This window comes from Rhinopithecus roxellana, chromosome 8 (genome assembly GCF_007565055.1).
Source record: "Rhinopithecus roxellana isolate Shanxi Qingling chromosome 8, ASM756505v1, whole genome shotgun sequence".
NCBI lineage: Eukaryota > Metazoa > Chordata > Mammalia > Primates > Cercopithecidae > Rhinopithecus > Rhinopithecus roxellana.
Window position 1 is genome coordinate 61,105,829 of NC_044556.1, and position 14,468 is coordinate 61,120,296.

The 14,468-nt window shown below is 36.7% G+C and overlaps 1 protein-coding gene across 2 annotated transcripts in view; it reads right to left on the reverse strand.

Annotated features, from left to right (window-relative positions):
* Positions 1-14,468, reverse strand: part of CFH (complement factor H) — a 133,408-nt gene that overhangs the window by 105,413 nt on the left and 13,527 nt on the right. For both annotated transcript variants that reach the window (XM_030936121.1, XM_010365680.2), the window contains exons 2-3: positions 1,869-2,054; positions 1,053-1,158 (exon numbers count right to left, since the gene is read on the reverse strand). In XM_030936121.1, the coding sequence (XP_030791981.1) occupies positions 1,053-1,158; positions 1,869-2,054 (292 nt within the window). The remainder of the gene's footprint in view (positions 1-1,052; positions 1,159-1,868; positions 2,055-14,468) is intronic.

The following is a 14,468-nucleotide window of genomic DNA, read 5'->3' on the forward strand; positions in this document are numbered from 1 at the left end:
TTGAAGGGCTAAAAATGTATTTGAAAAACCTCCCTGAGGTAGTGACTAAGGAGAGAATAAATTCATAAGAAATAATACTTATTTGGCATCTACAATATCTCAAGGTCTCTTCTAAGGGATGCAGATGTGTGTCTTATTTATTTTTCCTACTAATCCATGAAGCATATGAAATGTGTCTGTTTTGTAGGAAAGGAAATGGTAGCGAAGAGATATATTTTTAAATACCCATAAATGTTAAGTGGAAGAGTTTTGAAAGGCAGGCTTACTCCAGTGACTGAGTTTTAAGCTATTATATTTTGTTGCTTTGAATTAAGAAAAAAAAAATGAGGAAAGAATGATGTTATTCCATTTGTAATATTTGGTTACATTTATGAAGTATAAGATTATAGTGATCTAATCTTAGTTTTCCCATCTATAGATTTTTCTTCAAAATAATTTTTGATTTAGCAGAGAATAAGGGGGATAAAAGGACACTGAGACACGGATATACAGTGATGATTTTGGCAATGAAAACCCAGCAGTTGGTTAGAAGGAACAGAGTCAATGATTCTGAAAGAGTAGTTTTAGTCCATGTGGTAAGAATAATTTGCAGACCTGGGACATTAAGTAACATTAGTTGTAAGTAAAACTTATAAGCAGGTAAAAGTCTTGCTTTCCTTAAATTTTATAAAATCTGTCAAAACAGTTTTCATACAATATAAATTGGTTACAATTCCTATTGTTCCTGACACATTGAACTCCCATGATACTCTGCACAAAATAGAATGCCATGAAGACTTGTTGGGTGAATACTTATATATGTGCATACTGTTTTCCCACTCTTCTATAATTATACTCTACCAGTGAAGTTATATTTCATTTAAATTTTTCAATGTTAAGGAGAAAATATGTTATCCAGATTTAATTATTTCCATCATAGTTAAATTTTCAGGTACTTGCATGTTACTTTTTAAAATGTCCACAGAAAAATATAATAACCTTAAAATATATAAAGTAGTACAGATCCTATTTACTATCTCAATTATAAACCTCTTTTTGTATGGACTACATACCCCTCATTACATGTATACACAGCTTTTACACCATATTCAAACACATTTCCTCCTATGAGGCTAAAAGAACCAAAGGGAGTATCTCCAGGATGTCCACAGGGCCTTTCTAAAACGAAAAAAAAAAAAAAAAAGTTATAAATTAGTATGTAATAACAAGGAATATATTTTAGGTAGGAGTGGGGGAACAAGTATATTTGATATTACATAAGAAGACAGATTGAATACAAGGAAAATTAAATATAGCAGAGCTATTATTTCGTAATTGAACTTAAACTATATGCTTGCTTTTTTAGTTTTGGAGGAAGACCACCCCTTTTTGAAAATGAAGATGTATTGGCTGGGCACAGTGGCTCACACCTGTAATCCCAGCACCTTGGGAGGTCAAGGTGAACGGATCACAAGGCCAGGAGTTCGAGATCAGCCTGTCCAGCATAGTGAAACCCCATCTCTACTAAAAATACAAAAATTAGCCAGGTGTGGTGGCACGTGCCAATAGTCCTAGCTACTCGGGATGTTGAGGCAGGAGAATTGCTTGAACCAGGGAGGCAGAGGTTGCAGTGAGCCGAGATAGCACCACTGCACTCCAGCCTGGCAATAGAGGGAGACTCCATCTCAAAATTGCACCACTGCACTCCAGCCTAAGTGACAGAGCCAGACTCCATCTCAAAAAAAAAAAAAAAAAAGATGTATGATGTATTATTTTGTATTTGAGCAGCAACAGTGATACAATTCAGCCATAATTGTGATAATACTAAATCTTAAGTATTTTTGCAACCAAAAGTTTTCATAAATTTCACAAATGTATGAAGTACTTACTCTGACATTTCCTTAATGGATTGAGAGCAACCCATTCTCCCTTCCTGCATACCATTACTATATTTCCAAGAGATATATATCCAGGGCGGCATTTATAGATAGCCGAAGTGCCTTCTGGATATGTTTGGTCAGGCCAGGAACCGGTCAGAATTTCTGTATTTTTTCTTGGAGGAAGTTCCTTGCAATCTACAAAAAATAAAAACAAAATAAGTGCATAAAGTATCTATTTAAATGTACAATATGTTTGGGTAATTGTTGCTTTTAAAAATGTCTAGACAGTTACAGACCTACCTAAATTTCCCTCTCTCTCTCTCTCTCTCTCTCTCCTACTCCCATATCTATGGAGTAAACATACATTTCATGCATGTAGTGTAAGTATACATTTCACCTTATAAAATTTGTATCTACATAATTTTATAAGAATGTTCACTGTGGAAGAATACCTTAAAAACTTTGCAAAGCAATAGATATATTTTGTTATACTACTCTTAATTGTTGGAGAGCATTCTACTATTCTTCCATTAATTTGGGAAATATTTATTGAGCACTATCATAAGTTGTAAAGCAAAAACAATGAGGAAACAAGTTATCTGTTCTCAAAGCATTTCCATTCTAGTAGGGAAGCCAGTTATTTAATAAGTAGTCAAAGAAATGTACAATATGCATTACAGGTAGAAAAATTCTATTTACAAAAATGAAGCATGATAAGTTTTAATACAAAATTATAGGAACACTCCAAATAAGATAGAATAGGATGGAAAAGAACAATGTTTCTACTCTAGATTGGAACAACAACAAATTGTGTGTGCATGTGTATGCTCAAAGGTAAGTTGTGGGAGCAAAGAGGATTAAATGAACAAAATCCAAGTAGGCAGGACTTGTTTCAAGTAAATATAGGGTCTCTGGCCATTTTTTACCTGGTTATATTTGTCAACTCTGAATATGGATTGAAGATCCTTCCTCTGAATGGAAGAATGGTAATGAGGTAAGAAAGAACCAAACATAAGGAGGTTATAGCTAGCATGAAAAATTCTGAAACTTTGACAAACCAGGTAGCTTTGCTACAGTCTAGGTAGCTTCTTACAAGAAGACTGACTTTCCCATTGTCTCATAGAAAAAAAGTCTCAATAAGAAAAGGGATCTAGGCCGGGTGCGGTGGCTCAACCCTGTAATCCCAGCACTTTGAGAGGCCGAGACGGGCGGATCACGAGGTCAGGAGATCGAGACCATCCTGGCTAACACGGTGAAACCCCGTCTCTACTAAAAATACAAAAAACTAGCCGGGCAAGGTGGCAGACGCCTGTAGTCCCAGCTACTCCGGAGGCTGAGGCAGGAGAATGGTGTAAACCCGGGAGGCGGAGCTTGCAGTGAGCTGAGATCCGGCCACTGCACTCCAGCCTGGGAGACAGAGCCAGACTCCGTCTCAAAAAAAAAAAAAAAAAAAAGAAAAGGGATCTGACTCAAATACACAACTAGCATTCTCATTAAAATATGCCATATTTGAAAGTCACTTTGTGTGATATTTAAGAGCAGTTGTCAAAACAGCAGAAAAGCTGTATACATATATGTATTTATGTATATACATACATATATACACATATATTATTTATATATAATAAAAGCTCTTTATATATGATTGCTTTTCTGCTGTTTCATATATATATGAGCATTTAAGATTATATATATAAGAGCAGATGTCAAAACAGCAGAAAAGCAAACATATATAAACAACTATTATATATATCATACGCTCACATACATAATATATATGTGTTGGCTTCTTCTATCTCAAAAGTCTGATATATATATACACACACAAATATAGTATAATATATACATATATCTATGTATGTATATACTCTGTGTGTGTGTGTGTGTGTGTGTGTGTGTGTGTGTGTGTGTGTGTTCATCTTTTGGGACAGAAGAAACCAACCAGACTCTTGATTTTAAAAACCCAAGAAGGTTTACTCTTTGAGACTTTAGAAACCAGAAGTGGAACTGATTCAAATTAAAAGTGTTACCCAGGTCCCTCTGAGTTAAATTTTTGAGTGGCTCAAGAAAGAGCAAACAATCTTGTTAGTGAGAGTAAGTTACATAAACTTTGCTCATTACATATTTTTGTTTAAAAATACGATCTTGAATAAAAATTAAAAGATACATAAAGAAGAAAAACAGCTGTGAACGAAAAAGAGAAAATAAATATTCAGTCGAACTAGACACTCAGAGTCAGATGTCAGAATTAGTGGTAAGGTCTTTATAACAGCTATTTTAGGGACATTAAAGGAACTATAGAAAGTAGATGTAAATTTTAAGAAGATATTCAAAATAAAATTGACTCATAATAAATCAGGTGTTATCTTAAAACTGCATAAAAAATCAGAAATAACAACTTGTCAGATGGTGTTAAGAATCAAATGGACATAGCACAATACAAACTTGTTAAACTTAGAGGAAGTTTAATATAAAAATATCCAAACTGAAGTATAGAAAGACAAAAGTGTATAAACAACAACAAACAAAACAGAGTACAAAAAAAATGTGGTGTAGAGTCAAGTTATAAAACATGTGTAACTGGAATTCTAACAACAGAGAAGAGAATGAACATAGGCAATATTTGAAGAAACAATAGCTCAAAGGTTTCCAAAATTGATGAAAGAAATCAACTCACAAAATCAAAATTTCAACAAACCCCCAAAATGCTATATACCAAGAAAACCTATACTGATACTCTGCTGAAAACCAAAGATAAAGGCAAAATCTTAAAAGCAGATTGTATTAGTCCATTTGTGCACTGCTATAAAGAAATACCCAAGACTGGGTAATTTATAAATAAAAGAGATATAATTGACTCACAGTTTCACATGGCTGGGGAGGCCTCAGGAAACTTACAATCATGGTGGAAGGGGAAGCAAGGACTGGACCTCTTCACATGGGGTGGCGGGAGAGAGAAGTGCAAACAGGGGAAATGCCAGATGCTTATAAAACCATCAAAACTCATGAGAACTCACTCACTATCATGAGAACAGCATGGGAGAAACTGTCCCGTGATCCAGTCACCTCTCACTGGGTCCCTTCCTCAACACATGGGTATTATGGGGATTACAATTTAAGATGAGATTTGGGTGAGCCTAACCATACAATTCTGCCCCTTGCCTTTTCCAAATCTCATGCCCTGACATTTCAAACCACAATCATGCCTTCCCAACAGTCCCCCAAAGTCTTAACTCCCTACAGCATTAACCCAAAAGTCCATGTCCAAAGTCTCATCTGAGACAAGGCAAGTCCCTTCCACATATGAGCTTGTAAAATCAAAAGCAAATTAGTCATTTTCAAGATACAATGGGAATACAGGCATTGGGTAAATGCTCCCATCCCAGATGGCATGAACTGGCTAAAACAAAAGGGCCAAAGCCTCCATGAAAGTTGGAAATCCAATAGGGAAGTCATTAAACCTTAAAGTTCCAAAACAGTCTCTTTTGATTCCATGTCTCATATTCAGGTTACACTGATGCAAGAGGTGAGCTCCCACAGCCTTGGGCAGACCTTCCCCAATGGTTTTGCAGGGTGTGGCCCCCTTCCCTGGCTGCTTTCACTGCTGGCATTGAGTCTCTGTGGCTTTTCTAGGCACATGGTGCAACCTGTCAGTGGATCTACCATTCTGGGGTCTGGAGGATCGGTGGCCCTATTCTCACAGCTCTATTAGGTAGTGCCCCAGTGGGACCTCTGTGTGGGGGCTCCAATCCTACATTCTCCCTGCTCATTGCACTAGCAGAGGTTCTCCATAAGACCTCCTCCCTTGCAACACACCTCTGCCTGGATATCTAAGCATTTCTATACATTCTCTGAATCTAGGTGGAGGTTTTGCATTCTGTGTACCCACAGGACCAACACCATGTGGAAGCTGCCAAGGCTTAGGACTTTCATCCTCTGAAGCAATGGCCCAAGCTGTATGTTGTCCCCTTTTAGACATGGCTACAACTGGAGCAGCTAGGATACAAGCCACCAAGTCCTGAGACTGCACACAGCAGTGGGGCCCAGGCCTGCAAAACCATTTTTCTTTCCTAGGCATCTGGGCCTGTGATGGGAGAAGCTGCCTTAAAGATTACTAACAGTCCCTGGAGACATTTTTCCTTTGTCATGGTGATTAACATTTGACTCCTCATTCCTTACACAGATTTTTCCAGTGGGCTTGCATTTCTCCCAAGAAAATTGAGGTTTCATTTCTATTGCATCATCAGGCTGCACATTTTCCAAACTTTTATGCTCTGCTTCCCTTTTAAATATAAGTTCCAATTTCAGATCAACATTCTCAATGTTCAAAGTTCCACAGATCTCTAGGGAAGGGGCAAAATGTTGCCAATCTTTTTGCTAAATGATCTTCGCTCCAGATCCCAATAAGTTCCTTGTCCCCATCTGAGACCACCTCAGCCTGGACTTCATATTCCAGATCACTATCAGCATTTTGGTCTAAAGCATTCAACAAGTCTCTAGGAAGTTCCAAGCTTTCCCACATCTTCCTGTCTTCTTTTGAGACCTCCAAACTGTTCCAACTTCTGGCCGTTACCCAGTTCCAAAGTCACTTCCACATTTTGAGGTATCTTTATAGTAGTGCCCTACTACCTCGGTACCAATTTAGTGTATTAGTCCATTTTACACTGCTATAAAGAATTACCTGAGACTGGGTAGTTCATTAAAAAAATAAGTTTAATTGACTCACACTTTCACGTGGTAGGGGAGGCTTCAGGAAACTTACAATCATGGTGGAAGGTGAAGAAGAAGAGAGGACTTTCTTCACATGGTAGCAGGAGAGAGAAATGCAAGTTGGGGAAATGCCAGATGCTTGAACCATTAAATATCATAAGAACTCACTCACTATCATGAGAACAGCATGGGGCAAACAATCCTCATGATCCAGTCACCTCCCACTGAGTTCCTCCCTTGACATGTTGTGATTATGGAGATTACAATTTAAGGTGAGATTTGGGTGGGGACACAGAGCCAAACCATATCACAGACAGAGGAAACATTTTTTTTTTTTTTTCAGGAGAATAGTAAAAATAACAGCCAAGTCTGTGGAAGTAAATACTGAAGTCTGAATATATATGTTTTAGCATCACTAAAGTGTTGAAAATTAAAAGTCAGCAGAGAACTCTATAAATGGTGAAAATATACTTCAAAAATGAAAGAGCATGCAAACACGTTCTTAAGCAAACACATTCTTAAGCAAACAAAAGCAGAAAGAATTCAACGAGAGCAGACTCAGCTATATAAAAATACTAAAAATGTTAATCTGGGCTGAAGGAAACTGATCTAAAATATAAGCAAAGAAGTACAAAAAGGAATAAGTGGAACTGAAGAAAATAAATAGATGACTAAATAAAAAAGCTATTGAAACATGATAAACATGCTATGTATATTTTACTCAAATGAAAAAGAACCTAGACTGTTTAAGTCAATAATGACCATGTTTAATAGTGTTTTTAATAAATTCAGGAGTATAATATGAAACAATAACAGCAAAAGTGTCAGGAAAAGGTAAAGAAAATAAAAGTGTGATATTTTCCCCATAGTCTTGATGTGGTAAAAATATTAATTTAGGATAAACTGTAATAATTTAAGTATGTTTTATTGTAATTGCTAGGTTAGCCACTAAACCAATAATATTGAGATGCATAAAATAACTAGTATATATGATGTAATGAGATAGTCAAGATTATGTGATTAAAATAAGAGAAGGCAGGAAAAGAAAAAAGAAAAAATGAGGCAAAAATAAATAGCAATATGCTAGACTTAAACTGAACTGTATCAGTAATTACATTAAATGTAAATGGATTCATCACCACACTTAACATGCAAAGATCGTCTGACTGGATAAAAGCATAAAAGAAAACTCAAATATATGATGATTACTTTTAATAAAATTGTACATACAAACTGAGAGTAAATGATAAAAACCAATATGCTAGAAAAGTATCAACTAAAGTCAGAATGATATTAATGTATTAATAGCAAGCAAATTATAATTTAAGTTAGAAAGTATTACTAGATAAAAAGAGAGTCATTTCATATTAATAAAAGGGCTACTTTAACAGAAAGATATAATAATTCTAAATGTGTTTGAACAATGTTTACTAGAGCTGGCTCATATGACTCATAGGAGTCAATTATACACATCTTTTGCTATACAATGTTCACTGATGACACGTTGGTAACTTGAAATTGACCATATCGTGAGAATTTACACATGAATCTCAGCAAACTTTACAAATCATGGTTGTTTCCTTTCCTTTTAAAAAATAGTTGGTTGTTCATACCAGAATCTCTGGGACACATTTAAAGCAGTGTGTAGAGGGAAATTTATAGCACTAAATGCCCACAAGAGAAAGCAGGAAAGATCTAAAATTGACACTCTAACATCACAATTAAAAGAACTAGAGAGGCAAGAGCAAACACATTCAAAAGCTAGCAGAAGGCAAGAAATAACTAAGATCAGAGCCGAACTGAAGGAGATAGAGACACAAAAAACCCTCCAAAAAATCAATGAATCCAGGAGTTGGTTTTTTGAAAAGATCAACAAAATTGACAGACCGCTAGCAAGGCTAATAAAGAAGAAAAGAGAGAGGAATCAAATAGATGCAATAAAAAATGATAAAGGGGATATCACCACTGACCCCACAGAAATACAAACTACCATCAGAGAATACTATAAACGCCTCTACGCAAATCAACTAGAAAATCTAGAAGAAATGGATAAATTCCTGGACACTTACACTCTCCCAAGACTAAACCAAGAAGAAGTTGAATCCCTGAATAGACCAATAGCAGGCTCTGAAATTGAGGCAACAATTAATAGCCTACCCACCAAAAAAAGTCCAGGACCAGATGGATTCACAGCTGAATTCTACCAGAGGTACAAGGAGGAGCTGGTACCATTCCTTCTGAAACTATTCCAATCAATAGAAAAAGAGGGAATCCTCCCTAACTCATTTTATGAGGCCAACATCATCCTGATACCAAAGCCTGGCAGAGACACAGCAAAAAAAGAGAATTTTAGACCAATATCCCTGATGAACATTGATGCAAAAATTCTCAATAAAATACTGGCAAACCGGATTCAGCAGCACATCAAAAAGCTTATCCACCATGATCAAGTGGGCTTCATCCCTGGGATGCAAGGCTGGTTCAACATTCGCAAATCAATAAATGTAATCCAGCATATAAACAGAACCAAAGACAAGAACCACATGATTATCTCAATAGATGCAGAAAAGGCTTTTGACAAAATTCAACAGCCCTTCATGCTAAAAACGCTCAATAAATTCGGTATTGATGGAACGTACCTCAAAATAATAAGAGCTATTTATGACAAACCCACAGCTAATATCATACTGAATGGGCAAAAACTGGAAAAATTCCCTTTGAAAACTGGCACAAGACAGGGATGCCCTCTCTCACCACTCCTATTCAACATAGTGTTGGAAGTTCTGGCTAGGGCAATCAGGCAAGAGAAAGAAATCAAGGGTATCCAGTTAGGAAAAGAAGAAGTCAAATTGTCCCTGTTTGCAGATGACATGATTGTATATTTAGAAAACCCCATCGTCTCAGCCCAAAATCTCCTTAAGCTGATAAGCAACTTCAGCAAAGTCTCAGGATACAAAATTAATGTGCAAAAATCACAAGCATTCTTATACACCAGTAACAGACAAGCAGAGAGCCAAATCAGGAATGAACTTCCATTCACAATTGCTTCAAAGAGAATAAAATATCTAGGAATCCAGCTTACAAGGGATGTAAAGGACCTCTTCAAGGAGAACTACAAACCACTGCTCAGTGAAATAAAAGAGGACACAAACAAATGGAAGAACATACCATGCTCATGGATAGGAAGAATCAATATCGTGAAAATGGCCATACTCCCCAAGGTTATTTATAGATTCAATGCCATCCCCATCAAGCTACCAATGAGTTTCTTCACAGAATTGGAAAAAACTGCTTTAAAGTTCATATGGAACCAAAAAAGGGCCCGCATGGCCAAGACAATCCTAAGTCAAAAGGACAAAGCTGGAGGCGTCACGCTACCTGACTTCAAACTATACTACAAGGCTACAGTCACCAAAACAGCATGGTACTGGTACCAAAACAGAGATATAGATCAATGGAACAGAACAGAGTCCTCAGAAATAATACCACACATCTACAGCCATCTGATCTTTGACAAACCTGAGAGAAACAAGAAACGGGGAAAGGATTCCCTATTTAATAAATGGTGCTGGGAAAATTGGCTAGCCATAAGTAGAAAGCTGAAACTGGATCCTTTCCTTACCCCTTATACGAAGATTAATTCAAGATGGATTAGAGACTTAAATGTTAGACCTAATACCATAAAAACCCTAGAAGAAAATCTAGGTAGTACCATTCAGGACATAGGCATGGGCAAGGACTTCATGTCTAAAACACCAAAAGCAACGGCAGCAAAAGCAAAAATTGACAAATGGGATCTAATTAAACTAAAGAGCTTTTGCACAGCAAAAGAAACTACCATCAGAGTGAACAGGCAACCTACAGAATGGGAGAAAATTTTTGCAACCTACTCATCTGACAAAGGGCTAATATCCAGAATCTACAAAGAACTCAAACAAATATATGAGAAAAAAACAAACAACCCCATCAAAAAGTGGGGAAAGGATATGAACAGACATTTCTCAAAAGAAGATATTCATACAGCCAACAGACACATGAAAAAATGCTCATCATCACTCGCCATCAGAGAAATGCAAATCAAAACCACAATGAGATACCATCTCACACCAGTTAGAATGGCAATCATTAAGAAGTCAGGAAACAACAGGTGTTGGAGAGGATGTGGAGAAATAGGAACACTTTTACACTGTTGGTGGGATTGTAAACTAGTTCAACCATTATGGAAAACAGTATGGCAATTCCTCAAGGATCTAGAACTAGATGTACCATATGACCCAGCCATCCCACTACTGGGTATATACCCAAAGGATTATAAATTATTCTACTACAAAGACACATGTACACGTATGTTTATTGCGGCACTATTCACAATAGCAAAGACTTGGAATCAACCCAAATGTCCATCTGTGACAGACTGGATTAAGAAAATGTGGCACATATACACCATGGAATACTATGCAGCCATAAAAAAGGATGAGTTTGCGTCCTTTGTAGGGACATGGATGCAGCTGGAAACCATCATTCTTAGCAAACTATCACAAGAACAGAAAACCAAATACCGCATGTTCTCACTCATAGGTGGGAACTGAACAATGAGATCACTTGGACTCGGGAAGGGGAACATCACGCACTGGGGCCTATCATGGGGAGGGGGGAGGGGGGAGGAGGGAGGGCTTGCATTGGGGAGTTATACAAGATATAAATGATGAATTGATGGGTGCTGACGAGTTGATGGGTGCAGCACACCAACATGGCATAAGTATACATATGTAACAAACCTGCACGTTATGCACATGTACCCTAGAACTTAAAGTATAATAAAAAATAAATAAATAAATAAATAAATAAATAAAAAATAGTTGGTTGTTTTACATTTACCAGCATGCCTCTTTGCATAAAACTATTAATGTATCCTCAAAATATAACAGAAATAAAAGAAGTAAGCAATCCACCATCATAGTTTGAGATTTAAGCACACTGTTTCCAATATCCAATAGACAAAGAAATAGAAAAATAAGGATATACAAGATATGAGCAACATTATTAACCAAATTAAGCTTTTTTATATTAATAAAACACTGCCTTCAACAATTGCGAGATGCATATTCATTCCAAACAAATCTCTACCAATTTCAAAAAATTAAAATCACTCTAAGTATACTCCCTGACCACTAGACATTGATAATAGAAAATAACTGGAAAACTCACAAAATTTTTGAAGTTAAGGCTGTTTTTTTTGTTTTTGTTTTTGTTTTTTGTTTTTTGTTTTTTGAGACAGAGTCTCGCTCTGTCCCCCAGGCTGGAGTGCAGTGGCCCAATCTCGGCTCACTGCAACCTCCGCTGCCCGGTTCACACCATTCTCCTGCCTCAACCTCCCAAGTAACTGGGAATACAGGGGCCCACCACCACGCCCGGCTATTTGTGTGTGTGTGTGTGTGTGTGTGTGTGTGTGTGTGTGTATGTGTTTTTACTAGAGACCGGGTTTCACCATGTTAGCCAGGATGGTCTCCATCTCTTCACCTCGTGATCCACCCACCTCGGCCTCCCAAAGTGCTGAGATTACAGGCAGATTACAGGCGTGCGCCACGGCGCCCAGGAAGCAACACTTATAAATAACTCACGAGTTAAAGAAAAACTACAACATAAATTAGAATATGATTTGAAATAAACAGTAATGGAAATACATGTTAAAATTTGTGGGCTGATGCTGAAGCAGTGATTAGAGAGAAAAATATATATAACCTGAATGAACTAGAAATTAAAAAACTGTTGGAAATCAATTATCCAAATTTCTAATTCAAGAAACTGGTAAAACATTAAATTAAATCTAAAGAAAATAGAGGACAGCAAATAATAGTGATGATCACAGAAATCACCCTCCAAGTTCAAGGTGACGACTAAAGTATTTAAGGATACCCAATTCTGTTGTTACCCAGCATGGATGTGACCTATACTGGCATCAACTTTCATCGTTCATCAGCAAAATTATCTTATGGAGCGGTTAAGATACCAGAAGCTGAGTCTGAGTACCTGAAATCTCCATCAAGCTGTTCTTGTGCATACTGCCTTTATCTTTATTCTATATTTTCCTTGAAGCCGAGTAACTTTGACAATGGGTAAGTCTATTGTACTGTGTAACCCTGGACAATTTCAAATTGAAACTCACTCTGGCAGTCTTGCAATTAAAACCCACGGGAGCAGGGTGCGGTGGCTCACGCCTCTATTCCCATCACTTTTGGAGGCTGAGACGGGCGGATTGCCTGAGGTCAGGAGTTCAAGACCAGCCTGACAAACATGGTGAAACCCCGTCTCTACTAAAAATACAAAATTAGCCAGCTGTTTTGGCACATGCCTGTAATCCCAGCTACCTGGGGGCCTGAGGCAGGAGAATCTCTTGAACCTAAGAGGCGGAGATTGCAGTAAGCCAAGATCGCGCCATTGGACTCCAGCCTGGGCAACAAGAGCCAAGCTCTGTCTCAAAAAAAATAATAATAATAACAATAATAAATAAAAAATAAAACCCACGGGAAATGAAATGGAATAAATTTGAATCCTTACTTTATTTGCAAGCATGCACAGACACATGCACACAAATGCCAGGTAGATTAAAGAATTAGGTTTAAACAAATTTAAAATACATACATGTTTCATTCTTTTACAATTTTTAAATTATCTGCTATATTTAATGCTGTGTCATTTTTAACTTACTATTATCTTAGTGCCATTTATCGATAATCATATTTATTTTATAAATATATTTATTAAAAAGTATGAGTAAATATCAAAAATATAAGGCTTAATGCATAAAGCAACGTGGAAACAGAACATATACACATTACAACATTTTTAAATTAAAAACTATATTTGTGAAAAAATCATATATACAAAATTTAAAGAAAATTTAACTGAAAAATTATTCTTAACACAAACACACTTCTTGCAGTAACAAAAGCACTAAACACTAACTAAAGAAAAATGTTAGAGTAGAATAGATCATTTACTTAAGAACAGGCTTTTTTTTTTTTTTTTTTTTGAGACGGAGTCTCGCTCTGTCGCCCAGGCTGGAGTGCAGTGGCCGGATCTCAGCTCACTACAAGCTCCACCTCCCGGGTCTATGCCATTCTCCTGCCTCAGCCTCCCAAGTAGCTGGGACTACAGGCGCCCACCACCTCGCCCAGCTAGCTTTTTATTTTTTTTTTTTTGTAGAGATGGGGTTTCACCGAGTTAGCCAGGATGGTCTCGATCTCCTGACCTCGTGATCCGCCCATCTCGGCCTCCCAAAGTGCTGGGATTACAGGCTTGAGCCACCGCGCCTGGCCAGAACAGGCATTTTTAAAAGAGATAAAAATTAAAAGAAAATTATTTTTTGACCAATTTTAATGACAAAAATGTAAAGGAGATGATATTCAATTTTGCTGGAAAATTAGGTAATATAAATATTATTATTAAATAAAACTGAAGTACAAATGACTATTACTTCACTTAAAAGCAACTCAGCAATAAGGAATCTTAAAAATACTCGTATATTAGTTGACAAAGAATTTCAATTTTTTAAAAGGAACAAATAGTAATTAGAGATTTTATGAAATATTTAGGTACAGAGTGTTTATTCCAGCAATTTTAATAACAGATATAATTAGAATATTTATGAAAATTGCCAAATTATGCTACACCCATCTGAATTAAAAACTGTGGTTTGGGTAATATTTAATTATGTGCATAAAATTTACAATAGTAAGAAGGAAAGGTAGTATATATTTTCTGTTATAGTGAGATACATTAGGTCAGGGGCCAGAAAACTAACCTGTGGGCCAAATTCAATCCCTGCTTGTTTGGTAAATAAAATTATAGGAGAACATAGCTATGTTCATGCATTTATATGTTGTCTATAACTCCTTT